This window comes from Sitophilus oryzae, unplaced genomic scaffold (assembly GCF_002938485.1).
Source record: "Sitophilus oryzae breed Bouriz unplaced genomic scaffold, Soryzae_2.0 scaffold_1274_pilon_pilon, whole genome shotgun sequence".
In the NCBI taxonomy this organism is placed as follows: domain Eukaryota; kingdom Metazoa; phylum Arthropoda; class Insecta; order Coleoptera; family Curculionidae; genus Sitophilus; species Sitophilus oryzae.
Genome location: NW_022145920.1, coordinates 3,870,184 through 3,890,355, shown reverse-complemented (window position 1 = coordinate 3,890,355; position 20,172 = coordinate 3,870,184). Strand labels below are relative to the sequence as shown.

Genomic DNA, 20,172 nt, shown 5'->3' with positions numbered 1-20,172 from the left:
CCAATGTTGGACGCATCGTATAGGACCGAAATATATGAAACCAGGAGGAAAATCATATATTTTGTGTGTTTATGTTTATGTTTAAAAAAATGTTTAGAATGTAAAGCAGGACTAGCAGGACCGAGTTTTTATGTATCTGATTTCAGTTATTCTGAAGTCGAAAAAAAGGAAATGATGCATTTCCACAGAAAATTGTTGATAATTTTGTTTTTTGGGGAGGCTTCTAAATACTGGATGTTTTCATACTTTTTTTTTATAAGGATATCAGTTAAAAAGTTCCTTTTTTTTAAGTTATTAAAGTATTTTTTTAAAATATGATTATTTAGGTACCTCATCTCATAGGTATATCAATTATTGCGACTCTCAATCACAGCATAACAAAACTATAGTTTATGTTTTGGTCTCGGTCTAAGTACCCAGTATTGGAGGTCTCGACAACGGTAGGATATCCTGTAGGGTTAGATGGGGTAATCGTAAACAGGGGCAATTGTAAACAGGTCCAATAACTTTTTGAATTTGACGGGTAGATAATAAGTGGACTGGTTACACTGGTTCCCACATCTTTGATTTGTATTGATTTGATTGTATGGTTTCTAGTACTATTTGTTTATGGTGCAAGAACATTTTGTTGGAGAGCTGCTTTAAAACTTAGGGGTTAGCGAGGGGGTTAGCTTTTACGAGAAATGAAGTACAGACGTGTTTACCAATGCCCCAGTAAAATACGAGGCGGGGCAATTGTAAACTTGAGTTTGGGGTAATAGTAAACACGTGTTTAGATTTACCCCAATATATAAAGTTATAAAATACGGGGTTATAATTGAAATTTTTGAAACTTTTTATTCTTTTTTATAAGAAATACCTAAAATAGATTTTATAGGAAGGAGGATAATCTATAGTCTTTTTCCGGAAAATAGATGTTTTTGAAAAACCTTAATATTTTTGTATACTTTTGACCCCACAGTAATAAAGTACAGTCTTTAAAATAAATAACAGTCTTTAAAAAAAATTAATCTTTTATTTACCCCATGGAGACATGGAAATTGTAAACGTTCTTTAAACACACTTATAATCCAACTAAAAACAAACGTTATTATAGTTCTTTGTTCATTTATTATCCCCATTTGAAACCTCCTACATCTTATAGTACAGTAAGCAATATGTTTACTTTTACCCCAAAATATGACAATTTTTGATTTTTTTCTATGGGGAAAATGTAAACGAGTTTTTTTTGGAATCTATTGCAAATTTCTAGATGTCTATGAATCTGTCAATCTCAAATTAGCGAAAGAACTGATGATGAGATGATGAGATTTGACTTTGGTAATGAAATATTGAGAAGTTTTTTTATCTGTAATTACAAAAGCATGCTTGATCATAAAGCTTTTTGATCATACTCTTGTTTATATTCATACTGAGTCAAGTACTGAGTACTTAACAATGCAATAATTACTTGTTAGGATTTGTTTCTATTTTCCGTCGTAATATTTTCAGTATTATCAATGAAACACTAAACTAATTTGTTATAAAAACGGCCAATATCGCGTAATCATAAATACATACAATGCGTTAATTGCCCATAGGTTAACTACATTAAACTTTGATCAAACTAGGTATTTTTACACAGGAAATCAAAGTAAGTATCCTGTTCTTTGATTTAATGTGTCGGTATAAGTACGGCACATCGGTAATCGGTACTACTTGAGGATCCGTCTAGGAAAATTAATCCTCCGAATCCATGCTTAATATCCATTATAAATAAAACTGATAACGAAACCGGTCAGGGAATTTTATTTTCGAGCGAGCGGCAAATCAGCTCAGCTCCACACAAAGAACGCCCGCGTTATCATTTTAGAACCATCTTATCTTCGACCGTATCTCGCTAAACTTTCTATTCCCAGTCTTCCAAACGAGTTCACTCAGGTACTACCAAGAACGATCAACAAAAATTCGAACTGGGCCACTGTAATCAAACGTACAGAAGATTACAATGCATCCTGGCGGGCCCACGCGAGAGGCAGATGTTTTAAAACAAAAAACCGAATTATTTATATCATTAGGATCCGTCTAAAAATAGATGGTCATGCAGCTCGGGTATCCCGATGGTTGCAAGACAAAAGAGAGAAAAAAGATGTCTTGTTTGCTATTCCACGGCCTACTAGTTTTAGGTTAAGATAAGAACTAAAAACAGAATCATGACTTATCACAGAGATGAATCACCTTACCAAAATTGACAAGCAATGCAGGATTTTCTTTGGGATGTCCTTGTCGCCGTCGAATATAGATAACACAGACGTTTTATCACTAGATAAGCACAATCTACACAACTGATAAAACTTTGGCGGTACATTGGACATGTTTAAAACAAACAGAAAACAAAACAAAAGCACACACGGGACATTTAATGGTGATTCTCGTGTCTCACAGCCGTCTTTATTGTTTATAACATTTAAATAACGCTATTTAGATTTTTTACACAACAAATCACTGCACCTCGTTCATTTTTATGAAACGTCAAAATTACACGATGGGAAAAAAATAAGGCACTTCCATTTCCACCGATATTTGATTAGGAAAAGTACTTTTCTGTATTGTAAATACGACGTTTGTTGCTCTTATCGCGCTTGATCTTTTAAACGCCAGGGGGCTCTGTCTAACAAAAACAAACGGGACTTTTACTTGACAAATCTCATTTTTATTCAATCCACCAATCCTCTTCTAAAATAAGATAACTTAGAAAAAAATAACTTACATGACATAGACAACTTGTAGATAATTGTGAAACTAAATGCTGTTTTTTTAAATCAACTGATTTTATTCGAATAAAATTTGGTTGTCATTATCTTCTAACTCAAAAATATAAAAATTGAACTTATATAACTCACAATTCACAAAGTAAAATTATTATTTTTTTTATTTTAATGTAATGTATCTATATAATCTAATTATCATGCCTTAGTTTTTTAATTTATATACTTGGTAATATATTTAAAACGTTTGTTTTTGTGTGGTTTAAAAAATAATAAAAGGAATCATAATTATGTAGTGTTTAACTGGTTGCAAAGCTTTAAAGAAATTGTTTTGACAAGGTCTTGACGAATCATATGTTTCCGGGTATTTATTTTTTATTAGTTGACATTTCTACATTTGAGTAGTGACGTGTTTTAGGTTAATATTTTAGAAATAAAATATTAAATTTAGCTTTTAACTAGGACTTGACCTAGGAATTATGTATAAAAACAAATAAGTATCAATATAAGTGTCCAATGACTAATATTGGGTATGCATATGCTACGAAAATATCGGGAAAAGGCTAAAAATCTGCCTTCCAGTATTTACCATAATGCAGATAAGAACGAAAACAGTAAAATAAGTAACAAAACGGACACTGATAGTGAAGATGAAGCCAACGCAGATTTAATCTTTGAAGATTCAGTGAATGAATATATATTAAAAATGGTAAATTTCATAAAGGAACTTGCAATATTTTGTTTTATATTTGCAGCGTATGCTGCTATTACTCACGAGTAAGTTTATATTTTTACCTAATTATTATAATTCATTTAACATCTATAATTTGTAGCCCCCCAAAAGTATCAAAGTCGCCTGCTGCATATCCATTTTTCCCAACAAATTCTGTTATTAAAGATTTTTATAGAGGGCAAATTCTTGAAGCAATTGAACAGGCGAGAAGCTCTGATTTTTCATTTCTAATGTTTTATGCCCCTTGGGATGCAGAAAGTCAGGCTGCAAAGGCAGAATTTCTGAAAACAGCTAATTATTTAAAGGAGAATGTTGCTTTTGCTGCAGTAAATTGCTGGCAACCTGGCAGTACTTGTCGCAATCAGTATAACAAAGTTTTTAGGTACATACATACTACCACTTTTTTAAATTATATTTTAAAGAAAATAAATTATTATTTTCAGATGGCCTGTTCTTATTGCTTATCCTGCTTTTGGTAATGGAATTCAATACAATGGTCCTATAGAAAGTTCTCATATGATAAGTTTTTTACAGAAACTTATGAAACCTGTTAAGAAAGCATCTGAAATAATTTTAGATTTTGAAGAGGTAAGTATGTAGTATGTATTTGTATAAATAAAATTCGATAATCTTTGTCTTTTACTGTTAATGTTATTCTTATTTACTTACTTTTAGGCTTTTATAATTGCAGAATTAAATACTTTACCTGGTAGTGAAGAATATTCAGTGTACTATTCAACAGCTTTGAAGTATTTAGAAAATGATCCATTAGGAAGAATTAGCTTCTTCGTAAAGCCTGTTAAAAAAACTAAAAATCAGTTAAGTTTTTACTTATGGCATGAAGTTAAGGTAAAACATATAATTGCCTATATCTTATAATAAAAATTACATAGCAGAGCTTCATAGATTTTAGATTTAAATCAAAGCGATTGGAAAGTTGATGTAATTATGCAATGGATATTAAAAAACATTTACACAACTAGTTCTTGGACATTACCTAGCGGATCGAAAAGTTTGGTGCTGTCAAACTTTTTACAACCAGGACCGTCTTTAATCCTCTTTACACCAATGAATCCTTTTTACGGATTTTCAGATTACTACATGATGGTAATATATTTTATTATTTTTTCCCATATTTTTTAACTCCATTACATACCTTTTTTAGCTGCAAGAAATATCTCAGGAATATGCTAACTGTAATAATTATGCACCAAATTTTGACATGAAATCAAAAAGATTGGGTAACTGAGTTTTTAATGACATCTAAAAATCTGAACTCAACTTTGTTTCAGATAATTATTTAACTTACAAGCATTTAAAAAAGATATGTAAAAGCCAAATATATGGTGAAAAGCAAAAAGATGTCTTATCTGTAACAACCAATTTGGTATTTTTTAATGAGACCTATAATGACAGAAAGAAGAAAAATAACTTAAATTTATATGAAGATATTAAATCTGAAAATTGCTATGATATATTTCCCCAGACGTTTAAGAACTTTAGAATGATTGAGGCCAGTTCATCCATTTCAAGAAAAGAAATTAAGACGTCAATGTTAAGAGATGGTATATGTATGTTCAAGAATTAAAATAATCTGTTTTATTCATACTTTGAACTTTCAGAATTTGATCCAAAGTCTATGCCGAATCTGAAGAAAAATCAGTATAATAATAAATGCAAAAACTTATTAGAAGCTGAAAAACTGTTTAAACCTATTTTTGAGCCAGTAAATTTGGAATCTGTAGAATTGTCTGTAGCTAAGCTTGGATGTTCAAATCAGACATTAGAGTTTGTTGCTCTAAATAGTTTAATTTATTATAATTTTGCTGAGCGTCTAGGACTTGACCTATTTAGTAAAAAGGATAGAAGTGGTGTTGTGATTGTACATCAAAAGGTGTGGTTTGTTATACTCTCAAAAATTATGAGATATTCTTTACTTATTTCATATTATGGATAATTTCATTGAATAAGAAGACTAAGGAAAGAGTCTAATATTTATGCATTCATGAATTAAAGATGGAACTGGCATCATGACACCCCATTTTTCACAGTTTTGTTTAGCGTTTGAATTGGTATATTTGAAATTGATTTGAAATTTTGGGCTTTTTGAATTTATTTTGAGTTATTTATTATTCCTTCCACAATTTGTTCAAAGTTATACATGTAAATACAGGGTTGTTCACCACATACGACACAGAGTATTGTAGCTAAACGATTAGATTTTTACAAATTGTAAGTTTTGGGTTCATTGAAAGACTATTAGAGCTATAATTTAGAAATAATTTTACAAGATACAGAGTGTCCCAATTAAACATATTATCATTGTATTTTTTTAAATGAAACACCCTGTATATTATTCTATTTTTAGATTCTACGATTGACAAAAGGTAAATTTGATTAAGGTTTATCACACTTAAACCTTACCGTTTTTGAAATATTTTCAATTTTGTGAAATTGCAGTAAAAAGTTTAAGGCTTCATTTCTCCAGGGGATCAAAGTTTTTAATACTAAATATTTACTGAAGATTATTTGATCAGATATTGTGTTGCAATAATAAAAATTATACTACCTTATTCAGAGTGTCCAAAAATTTATATTAAATAATTACTAGCTTTAAACGGCAATAACTTGTTTAATTTAAATGGAACACCTTGTATATTTTACGTGAATCAGATTGCCAATTTAACTGTCTATCAAACTGTATTAAACCATTTTTTATCTATCTCTGGAAGTTTTCGTTGAAAATGCATTTTCTTATAATATAGACCTCATTTATCATGGGACACTCTGTATCTTGTAAAAATATTTTTAAATTATAACTGTAATAAACTTCAACGAACCCAAAACTTACAATTTGTAAAAATCTAATCGTTTAGCTACAATACTCCGTGTCGTATGTGGCGAACAACCCAGAGTATCTGCTGGCAAGGTTTATGTTTACGTCGAGATTTCCGTATGTAAGAAAAGTACAATGCATTTATAATGTAGTGAATAAAGAGAGAACAGTAAAAACGTTGCCACGCGTATGAAATAAACCGAGTAACTGTGCACATTGCTGAGACACGAAGAGTGACGAAACAAGGCAGTTTCGGCACAATCGAAAGCATAAATTGATAAATTTTATAAATTGAAATTCAGTACTTAGAATTCTAGGGAAAGGTGTACATCATGTTTTCAGCTTTACGATTTAATTAAAAAAAAAAAAGAATTAAAAATAAGCGCCTTTCGACCGTGATTTTACTACATTAGACAGGGAAGGGCGTACTCGTATCACTGAGAATGTGGCAACGCTGCAACAGCACACCGATTCACTTCCACACATGTAAATACCGACCCAAAAGAAAGAGTTATCAGCACCGTAGAAGAATATTGTGTCAGAAATTAACTATGGCATTGCAAATTCCACAAAATAAACTTAAAATAGTTATTTGTGCAACATGGCGGTAGATCTTGGTAAAAAATTGAATGAAATATGGAAATAACTTTTCACTGGCAAATAACTATACAGGGTGTCCCAATATTCCTTGGACATCGGACTACTACGTATTTTTGGAATCAGAATAAGTTCATTGGACACAATTTACCTTTATACACAAGTGCTTCATTTGTCCGCTAGAGGGCATCAAACAATATTTTAAGAAGCGTTATTCTGATTTGAATGAGATTTTGGGTGTCTATGTCTATGTTTTGCTAAGTGCTTTAACAATTTACTTTTACAAAAATCAAGAAAAAGTACGCGAAGTGGGAAAACTACCCTCACCTCTACATAAATTTTAGTATATATATTTTCCAACTCGACCGACGACAGATTTTCTTTTCGTAAATTGGTCCCTCTAGTATTTACTAATTTTTTGCAAAATATACAGGGAGTTCCAATATTCCGTGGACATAGAACAACTACGTATTTTTTAATCAAAATAAGTTAATTGCACATAATTTACCTTTATAGAAAAGTGTTTCGTTTGTCCTTTAGAGGACATCAATCAAAAATAAACCCAAACGTTTATATAATACTATAATACGTTATATTCAGAAAACTATTTTTACTTATATTTTTATTTTTATTTACTGCTTGTCAGAAATAATTACTTAATAACTTTTCAGTAACCTATCTGGTACATGATGTTTCAGTAACCTATCTGGTATATTTTTGTTATTAAATAATTATTGTGACAAAATATATTCTTATTAGAAATATATTTTTTTGTCAATTTCAATAACTAATAACATTTATTAACAGCGTAAAACAAAACTATCAAATTATTGAGTCTACCTTACATTATACATAGCGAAACGCGCCTCCATTGTTTAAAAGTAAAGTGTTTTGGTATATTGTGGTGAATTTCTATTGTTCCACGTTTTATATAAAATTAGAACGTCACTGATAAACCGGAATTTATGTAAGTCAGCCATATTAAGCCCCCATTGTGTTCCATGTAAGTTTGTTGATAGCTCCTTCCTTAATCTTTTGTACTCAATGGATAATTCCTTTGATAATCGTTTTATTCAATGGATAATTCGAAATTAATGATTTATTTATTAGAATGGACAATACTAATAATCTATGATTCGGAGAGGATGGATAGGAGAATACACTTTTTACAGGGTGCCTATGAAAAAATTGCTGCCACACAACTATGTTTAATTAATAATAATAATAACCGATTTTGGAGACCACATTACGCTTATAAAATTTGTCGTATCATATATGTCATATTAAAGGTATGTTTGTTGTGTACATGATGTTATAAGGGTGCCTATCAAAAACTTGCCGCAAATAGGGGTTGCCACGGTTCAAAGTTTTTCCTACGAGCCCGGCAATAGTGGGTCGTGCGTCGGACATCTAAAAAAAAGCTCCTGAAAAAACTTATGAATTTTGTATAAATGCCAAACTAAAGTATATACTAGGATGTATTACAGGAAAATATTTTAACTTCTACAGGGTAGTTCAAAACAGTGTGAAAGTTTAATTTAAAAAAGCGTTTTTTATGAGTGTAATGTTTGTTCCACTCCAAAATCAGTTATTATTATTATTAATTAAACATAGTTATGTGGCAACTTTTTCATAACCCTGTGTAATTCTCCTATTCATAAATATACATACGTAAAAATTAGGTTTTGATTAAAAATACGATGAGCGTAATAATCATGCAGTCGGATCATGTACTATAAAGAGATTTATTAAGATTAAACATTTATTAAGATTACTGATACTAAGATATACTAAAAGAATTTTGGACTTAATTTCCACAACGTTTTAGACTGATGTATCACTGACTTGGTGATCAAGTCAGTGTGAAAAGGTTTGATTTGGAAAATTACCGATTTTGTCAATTATAAACGCGTTGTGGTACCTATCTCTAATATTATCCATACAGGGTGGCCCATTAGCGCAGGGAAATTCAATATCGTCGTTGTTAACGAAGATATGAAAAAAAATATATATAAATGATGTATATCCTAAAAATATTCTGGTTATACAGGATGTCTCAAAGAAAGTATTAATAAAGTAAGTTGTTTAAGTTTAACATCTACCAATGTATATCGCATGATCGAAAAAAAAACGGCGTCCAGATGGCTTGGAAATGACAGTCGATGACATTTCCCATACAATTTTACATATAAAACGACAGCGATCTTCATTTTATAGCCATCGCTGACGCGTTTGTTAGTTTTCAGATATACTATTTCTAATCAAAATTTTAGTAAATAACAAATAGCATGGCGTAATATATGCAGAATTGTATGCCAATTCTGTTCAGAAAAATGGGTGCTGACATTTGAAAAAACTTACAACTTTATCATTACATTTTTGGGACTGTTATACAACAAAATATTTTTAGGATATGCGACAACGATGATACGGGACTTCCTCGCACTAATGCATCACCTTGTATGTATTTATTTTGTATCAATGTATAGTTTTGGATACAATTTCAATATTTTAATTTTTTTAAGTTGGAGAGTCACTATGTGATGAAAAATGCTGTAACGAGTACAAATATAAGAAGGTTTATTAGGAACTTTACAAATAATACGTTAATACGTTCCACAGATACAATTTCAGACATTACTTCAGTTACTACTCGATCTTATCACTTTAATAAAACTATTCAAAGATCCAAACCTATATATGTTAAAGAATTAACTAGCAAAAACTTTTTAGATGTTGTATTAAATGAGGGGAAGGTAGGAAATATCAAATAATATGTATTAATAAAACTAACGTTTTTTTTATCATTTTAGTCTGTATTAGTAATGTACTATTCCAAACAATGTTCTTATTGTAATGGAATTTCTTATATATTTTTGACCTTAGCTAGAAAGTTATCCTTCGTAAAAAATCTTCAATTCAGAAGGATAGATGGAGACATAAATATCCTACCTTGGGAATATACTATGGATGCCTTTCCTACTATATTATTTTTCCCAATGTTCAAGTAAGTCGCTAAGTAATTGTTAATGATTGTATAAATCTTTCAATTTCTAGGAAAGAAGAAACGAGAGTCTTTCCATCAGATATCCCAATAGATCTAACGAATTTATTAGGGTTTGTGTTAAGCAATTTTGACTCGGTAACCAAACTGAACGCAATGTACTCTATTTGTTTGCATTATCAAGTAAGATTTTTATATTGATACAAGACACCCTGGGCAAAAGTGCAAGAAATTCAATGCTACAACGATCTGATAAACTATAAAAACTACAGGGTCTTTCTATTACGGGCGAGAATTAAGGGGCTCAGTTCATTAGGGTGAGTTAATGTATCAGGACTGTGGGCACTCACCTTTATTCCCGTTCTGGACTCGTACCTGTTGATTTTTTGCTTGAACAAAACACTTGAGGATAGCGCGCGCTTGGAGGTGTACACTGTGTACTCGGCCGATCTTGTCACTCTCTCGTCACGCTGCGTATTCGACTACGGCTACGTACCCACTAAGGTTTTTCGGGTAAAGGATGGGAGGAAGGGATAGAATCCAACACTTTCAAAAAACATACGCCATGTCTCGTGGGGAGATTCCTCACATAAAAATAAGATTTATTATTCATATCAACTAAGGTCCGAATCTGCTTTGTTTCTTAGCTACCGGGGTTAGTCTTTTTTTATTTATAATTTTCTTTCAAATACTTTTAGTGATTTCAAATGGAATTTTGAGGATAAAATTTACTATAAGTGCTACATATTTTAGTGCTAAAAAAGTGTCGACAGGTTCACCAGGGACGTGCTTGTGAGTTATCACTGGAATATTTTTCTAAAAAAAACGTGTACCACTGACTTTTTCTCTTGTTAGCACAGTTAGGCCGTTTAATTCTGAGTAAAACTTGTCTCTTGATATTTTGTTGATTTCAGTCTCCTTGATGAGATAAACACAATTTTTTTAATTTGCATTAATCCAAGTCTAATAGCAACCTAATGTCATTAACTGGCCAAAGTGTTAAATAAGCGCTCATTGATTCCTCATCAAAAAATATGAGAAAAAGTTCCTTATAAACATAGGTGCGGAAATGCATAGTTTTAAAGTTACAGGATGTTTTAAAAAACTTAAAAAATAGGTCTTTTGTAATTATCGAATGTAATACCACAAGATGTTTCGGGATTACCGAATAATACTTTTACCTGATAAGAAATGCTTTACCCAGCAACACTACGACTCCGAAGGAGGATTAGAGTTGCCGGTTTCGCATTGAGTGTCAGGCAAAAGACAAAAACTATAGTATACGTATAGTTTTTGATCGCACTGTATCAGTGGCGGCGCACACACGGCAAAATGCTATGTTTAGCTTGACAAAAATCCAAATTAATTTTTTTTTATATATTTATCCACACATTGATTTTCTTATTATATTTGTAGGGCTACTTTTAAATATTATAAACATTTTTCATTCAACTAGAGTAGTGCAAGCGTTACCGAAAATTAATGTACTTCGCACCTTTCGCGGAGCGCAAGAGAGTGTCATTTACACCCAGCACAGCCATTTTAATTTTTTTCTACTGTTAATAATATATGAAAAAAAAAGCTTGTAATATACTTAGAAATTCATAATTTAGAATATCTGTCTTCTTAAAACTAAAAAATAATTTCTTGATTTTACAAGACTGGTATAGCAATCAGTGCGACTCTGCAGATAATATATATTTCAAAAAAGGGTAAATTTGGGAAAGCTGAATTTTTTATATCTGAATCAACATATATTAGGGATTTTAATTTTGATAAATTAAAAGCGTAACTCCGTGGAACTCATTACTAAAACTCGTTATGAAAACAAAATTATAAAAAAAAATTGGCGCCGGGGGGCACGTATAGCCGCCCATACTAAAATATGTTAATAAAAAGTTGGTAGGCAGTTCTTTTAGTTTCAAAGTAAAGGAATTTTTCCAATTTTGGTCCGCGGTTATTTCCCCTATCCGCCACCTGGGGTCGCGTCCGATGGGAGTTTGGAGTTCTCCACATGGATCTTCTCAAAAACGGACAACGGAAACACGGAATATCTCAAAAACTACGACTGATTGATTTTGAAGTTATTACAAAGTTTGTTGCAAATATTATTCCTAATCTTAAATTGAAAACCGCGTTTCGCTAGCACTGTAATTTTGGAGTTACGATTTTTTAAAATTTTTAGCCCCCTCCCATACCCTCTTACCAACCACCCACCCCCACCAAAAACTAATGGCCAGATTCTCGGGCGCCACATTATTTTTGTTGCAAATTTGGTTAAAACCGGTTTAGCGGTTTTTGAGTTATCGTGTTACAGACGAACAGACAGACACCATGAAAATATTTTGTATTTAGGTCATTTATTTATTCATTATAATTAAAAAAACTTTTTTTTTGCCGATCTTAATAGCCTACCATACCTGTTGGTATGGGTAATAACAAAGGTAATAATAAACAGGCTAATAAACACAAAATAGTGTGTTTAAAATATATTTTATCTACATTCAAAACAGTTCAAATTTATTACATTGATGTTATTTAATTGTACTAGATGTCTGTAGCTATATTGTCCATAACGATAATTAATTTTCAAATGGCTGTGTGTGCTAGGTGTAAATGACACTTTTGCGCTCCACGTTTGTGCAAGGGTCTCCCCAGAAACTGCGGACTCCATCAACTTTCGGTAGCGCTTACACCGTTATAGTTGCTTAGAAAAAATTATAACATTTAAAATTAGGTCCACGGATTTAATAAGAACAACAGTGAGTGGATGAACATACGAAAAAAAAAATTTGTAATTTCGATTTTTGTCAAGCTAAACATAGCATTTTGCCGTATGTGCGGCGCGGCGGTGCAAATCAAAGCAGGGCAGGTAAAAATTGACAAAATAATAAAATAAAAATACAATCAATATAATTATTTTTTACTCTAAATTGGGTGAACAATTCTCAGATTTGGCATCACTGTGCGGACACCGACGAAATTTTTTTTACGCGTTACTTATTCTATGGGTACGAACATAGTGGAGGCAGGTTTCTGCTTTCCGGCAACCAGCGCCGTCTCTGGGGACCTATTCTTGACCACATATCGCTCACATCTCGCATCTCCGAAAAAGCCATATAACAATACACGTGATGCGTAACTTTGCGTATATGCCGTGTATTGTTATATGGCTTTTTCGGAGATGCGAGCAGGGTTCGGAAGTAGTTAATTAAGAGGAAATTTACCTGATTCACTAACCTAACCATATCCAAACGCCGCTCCCACACATAGGGGTATTTGGTCTATAAACCTGGCCAAAAGTGAAATATTTTTATTTTCATTTTTTATCTTAACTGAATACAAATCTATAAATAATAAATGTAAGCCCGTTTATTAGTTTTTTTTTAAGTTGTTAGTTGACTATCAAATAAATAATATATTTAAATTATAAGTATGAATTATCTTGAGTGTATTCTGAATATTTCTAAGATTATAAAAATAGTGGAATTGTTTGTAGTGCTTTTTTGCAAATTGTTTATAATAACTGTCATGATGGATACAGAGCCAGCTTTGTCTGTTTGCTCTGTTCTGTTTTATGCCATATTTTTATTTTGAAACGTTTCCTTCTATTCTATTTTTTTATAATGTTATATATTTAAAAAATCAGTGGCATTTTTATAAGGTGTAAGACTATTCGGCAATATTCCGCATGGAAATTAGTATCCGTTCGATGCTTAAAGTCTCCAGCATTGGAATATGCACAAAAATCTTGCCAATATTTGCCACTGCCAAAAAAAACATTGATTTAAATAGATTCTTAAAGGAAATAGTCTTTACCCTATTAACACCCATCCTCGCTCAAATATCGTCTATAATATACAAATTACTTTTTTGTTCTAGCATCCTCATCCAATTGCTTGGTTTTGCACAGAATGGCCCTATTTGATCGGTGGAAAGGGTTTCAGAGTAGAGGAAAAAATATTGTGTAGGAAAAACAAAATGGGGTTCCATATTAGCAACCTCTCCTCTAATTAATAATTAATATTACTAGCAAAAAGCAAAAAAATCATAAAACATAATTTTGGCCAACTTTTAGTTCTTAATACCCCCTGTGCGCCGTCGGCGCGTGCAAAAACAGAAATAAATAAATTTTCGTTCCGGTAAAAGCGAGAACGCCGATGAACGCTGGTTGACGGTGCCTGCCTGCTTTCACTGTGAACTAGCCGATTTGATAACACGCTTTAATTTTTCAAGGTTATAAGCGCGAGGCGGCGCGGCGCGGCGCTACTATCTATGTAACCATATACAGGGTGTCCCAGAAATAAGTGCAAGTATTTTAACTTCACTTGTAGTATAGTTCAACCCCAGAAACACGCCTATGAGGTTTTTCCTAAATAATTTTTTTTTTTGAAAATTCGGAATTTTTTGAAAATATTTTTGGAATTTTTAGCAATTTTTTTTAGTTTTTATTTAAAAAAATAATTTCTTGATAATTTGGCAACATAGGTAGTAGATTAAATTTACAAGAAAGAAAATCCAGAAAAGATCCAGTGGTTCTCAAACAAATCTTGAAGTATTGGAAAGAATGTGCAAGGACCAAGAACTATTGACTACAATAAAACGACGGAAAGCAGCATATTTTGGCCATATTTTTCGAAATAACAAATATAGTTTCCTACAGCTGATCGTTGAGGGAAAGATTGAAGGACGACGAGGCATCGGGCGTAAACGGTTTTCCTGGTTGCGGAATTTGCGCCAGTGGTTTAATATAGTAGAGGCCAGTGCAATTATCCGTTTGGCTCAAGACAGGGAGGAATTCCAACACTAAGTGTGCGAACACAGTGCAAGCAGGTTTGCCGCTTACTGGTAGTCAGCGCCAATCTGAGCACCTATTCTTCACATCGTTCGCAACTTTGCGTATACGCATCACGTGTATTGTTATAAACAGGGTATCCCAGAAATAAGTGCAAGCATTTTAAAGGGTGGTAGATCTCGATAAAAGAAACATATTTTCTCTGTATCGTGTTTCAAATAAGTCCAAAATAACGGAGTTATTTTATTTTAAAAATTTCTAAAAAAAATGATTTTTTGCTAAAATTTTGAGAACCACTGGATCTTTTCTGGATTTTTCTTTCTTGTAACTTTAATCTACTACCTATGTTGCCATATTATCAAGAAATTATTTTATTTAATAAAAACTAAAAAAAAAATCCAAAAACATTTTCAAAAAATTCCGAATTTTCTAAAAAATAATTTTTTTTAAAAAAAATAAATTCTTGATAATATGGCAACATAGGTAGTAGATTAAATTTACAAGAAAGAAAATCCAGAAAAGATCCAGTGGTTCTCAAGCAAATCTCGAAGTATTGGAAAGAATGTGTAAGGACCAAGAACTATTGACTATAATAAAACGACGGAAAGCAGCATATTTTGGTCATATTTTTCGAAATAACAAATATAGTTTCCTACAGCTGATCGTTGAGGGAAAGATTGAAGGACGGCGAGGCATCGGGCGTAAACGGTTTTCCTGGTTGCGGAATTTGCGCCAGTGGTTTAATATAGGAGAGGCCAGTGCAATTATCCGTTTGGCTCAAGACAGGGAGGAATTCCAATTGATGGTCGCCAACCTCCGATGAGGAGAAGGCACATGAAGAAGAAGGTTCTCAAAATTTTAGCAAAAAGAATTTTTTTGGAAATTTTCAAAGTAAAATAACTCCATTATTTTGGACTTATTTGAAAAACGATAAAGAGAAAATATGTTTCTTTTATCGAGATCTACCACCCTTTAAAATACTTGCACTTATTTCTGTGATACCCTGTTTATAACAATACACGTGATGCGTATACGCAAAGTTGCGAACGATGTCAAGAATAGGTGCCCAGATTGGCGCTGACTACCAGTAAGCGGCAAACCTGCTTGCACTGTGTTCGCACACTATCTCTTTCTTACACATTGGCCTTCCAGTCATTGCGATTTGCAGAGTACATATATGGGAGATTCGCAAAGACCTTTAATATCCCATTAGACAATATAAAGAAAATCATTCCGCCTTGGCGTAAATCATGTGGAGCGCCTTTATGGCGCGTCCTCACATTTAACTACCGATTTTTGTCAAGCTAAACATAGCATTTTTGCCGTGTGTGCGCCGCCACTGATACAGTGCGATCAAAAACTATACGTATACTATAGTTTTTCCCATTATCGTCACTTGTACATGATTGTTTTCTTTAAATAATATACAGGTTGGCGCACCTCATTCACCTCGGCTAATTATACAAAAAAAAACAAGGAAAACTCTTATGCTGAGTGTTTACAAATTTTCCAACTATTGAATTTCTGTGGTTTTTCTATTGGTTTATATGATCAGTGTAGAATAAATTATTTGTGCTGAACAAATATAGGGTATCTTGTATCGTAAACATCAGAAACATCTTAATCATTTTTTTTTAAATTTCAGCTGGAAAAGGAAAAGAGAAGTTGTTTTACTAGCGTGAGAAGTTATACCGTTGCTTTAATAGAACAAATGCTAAAACAATGGAGAAAATCAAATAACCGCCACCGTCAAATTGTGTTACATAATCTGAGACAACTTAAACAGCTTCAGTTTTTATTTACACACAAACCCGAGGACTTAAAACTCATCCAACTTTATTTCAATAAACTAAAATTCGGGTTAACTAACGATTACAGTAGCAAATCTAAAGAATCCATTAAAACTGAATTATGATTAAAACTATTCATAGCGTGTAGAATTGGTTTATTAGTTCAGTTTTTTGAAATATATAATTTAAGATTCTCAATCAATAAGAATTAATATCAATCAAGGGCGTCGCGTCGCTAACCTACTATTTTTTAAGGGAGCTATTCATTTAGAATATGGTTGCCAACCGTCCTCTATTCCAGAGGACAGTCCTCTTTTTGATCTCACTGTCCTCTGTTCTCTCCCGTATTGAAAGTCCTCTTTTTTTACATACCAAACTCAAAATCTAAAAATATTCTATCGCCACTATGCTTTAAAAATTTGTTATAATCTGTATCTTTCGCTACTCCCACTTTTTTGTACAGAAAAGAAAATGAAGAAATATTTATGGAAATTTTTATTTATCAGGAAATATTTGTGGAAGCGATAAACATGTTTAACTATTTAATGTTTAAAAAATGTCTATACCTCTGTGGCGGATTCATCTCTTCAAAAAAGTCCTATGGGTACTGTTAGCTTATGTTTTGAAAAAAAAAGTTTTGTTGAAAATGTTCTTTTTTATTTTAACAAGTTTTGGAGTATAAATATTTTTAAGAAAGTAAGGGTACAAATATATAGTGGGGCGATGCTCGCCGCGATGCATCCTACGTGCACGTTTTAATCACTATGATTATTGTTAGTTCCTAGTAGTTAATACGCAGAAAAAAAATCGTAGGTGTTTGTGTTTGGGAAGTCTCAAAAGATATGTTTTTTGCGACGTTTCGCGATTTTATTGTCGCTTTGGTGCCTGAAGAAGCACTGTTGCCTTTAAGCCCTGTTTTAAACGGGTGAGTAAGAACGCGTAGGATGCCTCGCGGCGAGCATCGCATCGAGATGCCTCACTATGTAAGTACCCTAGAAAGCCCATCAATCGCATACTGTTGACATAACTTTTTGGTAAATTCTAGACATTAGGTTTCAAAAAAATGTTTTGCCTCTGCCTCTTTTTTACCCTCTTGTCCTCTATTTTTTTATTTTGAAAGTTGGCAACCCTAAATTAGAGCCAAAAAGCACGAGGTGGTTTATGGGCGTCGCTGCGCAGCGTCTGTGCAGCCAGCGTCGATTTTTTAATGGGATTTCAATTAGGGTTTCCATAAAGGCTTTTGGAAATTCCGGACAGGTGACCTCAGAAATCCGAACAAAATCGGGACGTCGGCGTTGCAAAAATGAAACTATAAATTTATTTATGAATTTTTTAAAGGGGAAATTAAGAAGGGAATGTTATAAGCATTTCTTCTGTTGCCGCAAAGTGTGCATGTACAGGGTGAGCCAACGATAGAGCAAAGTTTTTTTAAATGTTAAATAGAAAAGTTTTATGTATTGTTAAAAATTAAATGAAAAATGCAATTTTGTCTCTGTGTAACTTATTGTTTTCAAATTCATTAGATTAAATTTATTATTAATTATAATTGTTAATTATTACAGGTGATGAGGATGCGTACTATAAGTCTAAATTAATCGCCTATGCATATTGTTATTTATCTGATAAGGACAACGGACTACCCAAGGGAAATTTGTCATTGTTTAGAAAAAACTAGCGGCTCACCTTATTTCGCGACACAGTTTCATACAAAAGTTTTGAGGAACGGTTTTGGAAAGCTGTGTAACCAGCTTTTATACCGATTGTCGTATACACACAAAGCGGCACAACTCAAAATTAATAAACTTTACAGTAGAGGCAATTGAAAAATCATGTTTTCTTACACAACCAATTTTTAACTAATCCTTAATATTGGGTTTGATAGTAAATAAGTATAGTTTTAAGTACATTTTTAATACATATTGCCTTTAAAAAGTATTTAATATTCAAAATACGCTATTGTTTAGAAAACTCCAAAATCACAAAGTTTTGAGTTGTGCCGCTTTTGTCGAAAAGCAGCGATATGATCTAGGGGTTTCCCGTACGCTTTTCCAAACCCGGGCTAGACCGCACCGGGCACTTCCGGACATGTCCGGGTAAATCCGGACGTATGAAAACTCTAATTTTAATGTTACAAAAAAACGTCATCTTGTAGGCGCCAACCGCCGAGTGCGCAAGCGGTTACGATCAGTGACGCCCATATATTTATAAAGTAATTATATTGAGTCCAAACTGCATTCTGTGAAGCCAAGCCGGTGAAATGGGTATATAAATCTTCTGAAGGAATTGCATAAGTCGCTCAGTTAGCTCTGCTCAAGCGTAGTGCGCAAGCCTGGATTTTGAATTATCGATCGGATAACTAGACCAATAAGAGACTAGACGCTAGCACCAGCTGTTCATTTGTACGGCTCCGTCCAACTTCGTACGGCTTTCGTTTACGCTCCCGTTCGACAATTATTGGCTAATCCTCAGAGCTTGATTTTCGTGCATCCATTATCCGACGATACGATGATACGATATTAATTTTATTGGTTGAATTGAAAATCAAGCTTAAGGGCTAATCGATATTCGGAATTTTGGAGTTGCGCCAGTGTCTGCCTAACAGGCGAACTTATGTGAAATATACATGGATCGGTTATCTACTTGTCTCTAACTCGTCTTCAACTACAACACATTGCAGGGAGTGAAAGGCGATAATCTGTATATAGTTTATATGTATATAGTGACGCCTATAAACCGCCTCGTGTTTTAGCTTTAAATGCTCGAACGCACTGACTGTCAGGTCGCAGCGGCCAGCCAACGACCACCAATCAAATGACGCAACGCGCACTAACGTCCACGCCCAAGCGGTCGCTGCCACATGTGATACCATTATATCAAATGATACAACGCGCACTGGCGTTCTAGCCGTTGGCTGGTCGCTGCGACATGGCCGTCAGTGCGTTTGGGCTCTAAATGTGTATATTTAGAATTTGGCAATATTTACAGAGTCTTTTTAATACTCATACCGATAATTTACTCTTTTAAAAGTGAAATCTAGGATGCCCTTGTGTATAATTTCAAAATGGAATGCCAAATTAAAGTGCACTTATTAAACATTCCGAATTTTCTAATAGGTTATTTTTTGTTTATTTTCGGATTTTTATTAAGTGTTAAGGACAGAATTTAGAAAACTTATGTTTTATTTGATAACTTGTAACAACAATTCTAAATATGTTAATGTTAGTATTTTTAGTCCCGCCTAGAACATTTTATCATACGTTTTGACTGAGTTTTGAAGACTGTCTGAGAACTGACTGCAGTTCACTAGAGTCAGAGACTTAATTCAGTTCAGGCAAAACGTCCGTTTTTTCCTGTACATACAATGTTTTACTTGATATGTTTTGACTTAACAGGTACGACATAATAAGTTAAATGTCTGGACGGGGCACGGGGCTTTAGATAATAAAACAAATTTTTAGAATTCGTTTTGAAAATATTTTAAAATTCTAATAAAAAAACACATAAGGAATGACGTTTAGCAGTGTACTTTTGTCAACTGTGATAATCATATTAAATTAACTGTAGAACTCCATCTAAGTGTAAATATTTTAAGATAGATAAAAAGATATAAATCAACTTCTATTTATTTTTTTGGTTGTTATTGGGAAATAAGATATAAAATCTCTGAAAT

General features: G+C 32.8%; 2 protein-coding genes across 3 annotated transcripts in view; one reads left to right on the top strand and one right to left on the bottom strand.

Annotated features, from left to right (window-relative positions):
• Positions 1–2,631, bottom strand: part of LOC115874387 (nitrogen catabolic enzyme regulatory protein-like) — an 89,307-nt gene extending 86,676 nt beyond the window's left edge. Inside the window, exon 1 of the mRNA XM_030889537.1 lies at positions 2,223–2,631. Within this exon, the coding sequence (XP_030745397.1) occupies positions 2,223–2,354 (132 nt within the window). The 5' untranslated portion in view covers positions 2,355–2,631. The remainder of the gene's footprint in view (positions 1–2,222) is intronic.
• Positions 2,632–3,134: 503 nt separating this feature from the next.
• On the top strand, positions 3,135–17,806 carry LOC115874385 (thioredoxin domain-containing protein 11). 2 transcript variants are annotated; one of them, XM_030889534.1, is made up of 13 exons: positions 3,145–3,277; positions 3,330–3,524; positions 3,581–3,862; positions 3,924–4,068; positions 4,156–4,329; positions 4,387–4,587; positions 4,646–4,721; positions 4,773–5,045; positions 5,103–5,374; positions 9,439–9,669; positions 9,727–9,920; positions 9,971–10,100; positions 16,358–17,806. In XM_030889534.1, exons 1-13 carry the CDS (start codon positions 3,264–3,266, stop codon positions 16,625–16,627), a joined length of 2,457 nt encoding a protein of 818 aa, XP_030745394.1. In that variant the 5' UTR covers positions 3,145–3,263; the 3' UTR covers positions 16,628–17,806. The 2 variants fall into 2 exon arrangements, with proteins under 2 accessions (XP_030745393.1, XP_030745394.1); XM_030889533.1 differs by having other exon boundaries at positions 3,135–3,524.
• The last annotated feature ends 2,366 nt before the right edge of the window (positions 17,807–20,172 follow it).

Coding starts and splice junctions, on each gene's coding strand:
- LOC115874385 (XM_030889533.1), top strand. CDS start 3,280: ATGCATATGCTACGAAAATATCGGGAAAAGGCTAAAAATCTGCCTTCC. Junction 5,375..9,438: donor TTGTGATTGTACATCAAAAG/GTGTGGTTTGTT, acceptor AATTTTTTTAAG/TTGGAGAGTCACTATGTGAT. Junction 9,670..9,726: donor TTGTATTAAATGAGGGGAAG/GTAGGAAATATC, acceptor TTATCATTTTAG/TCTGTATTAGTAATGTACTA.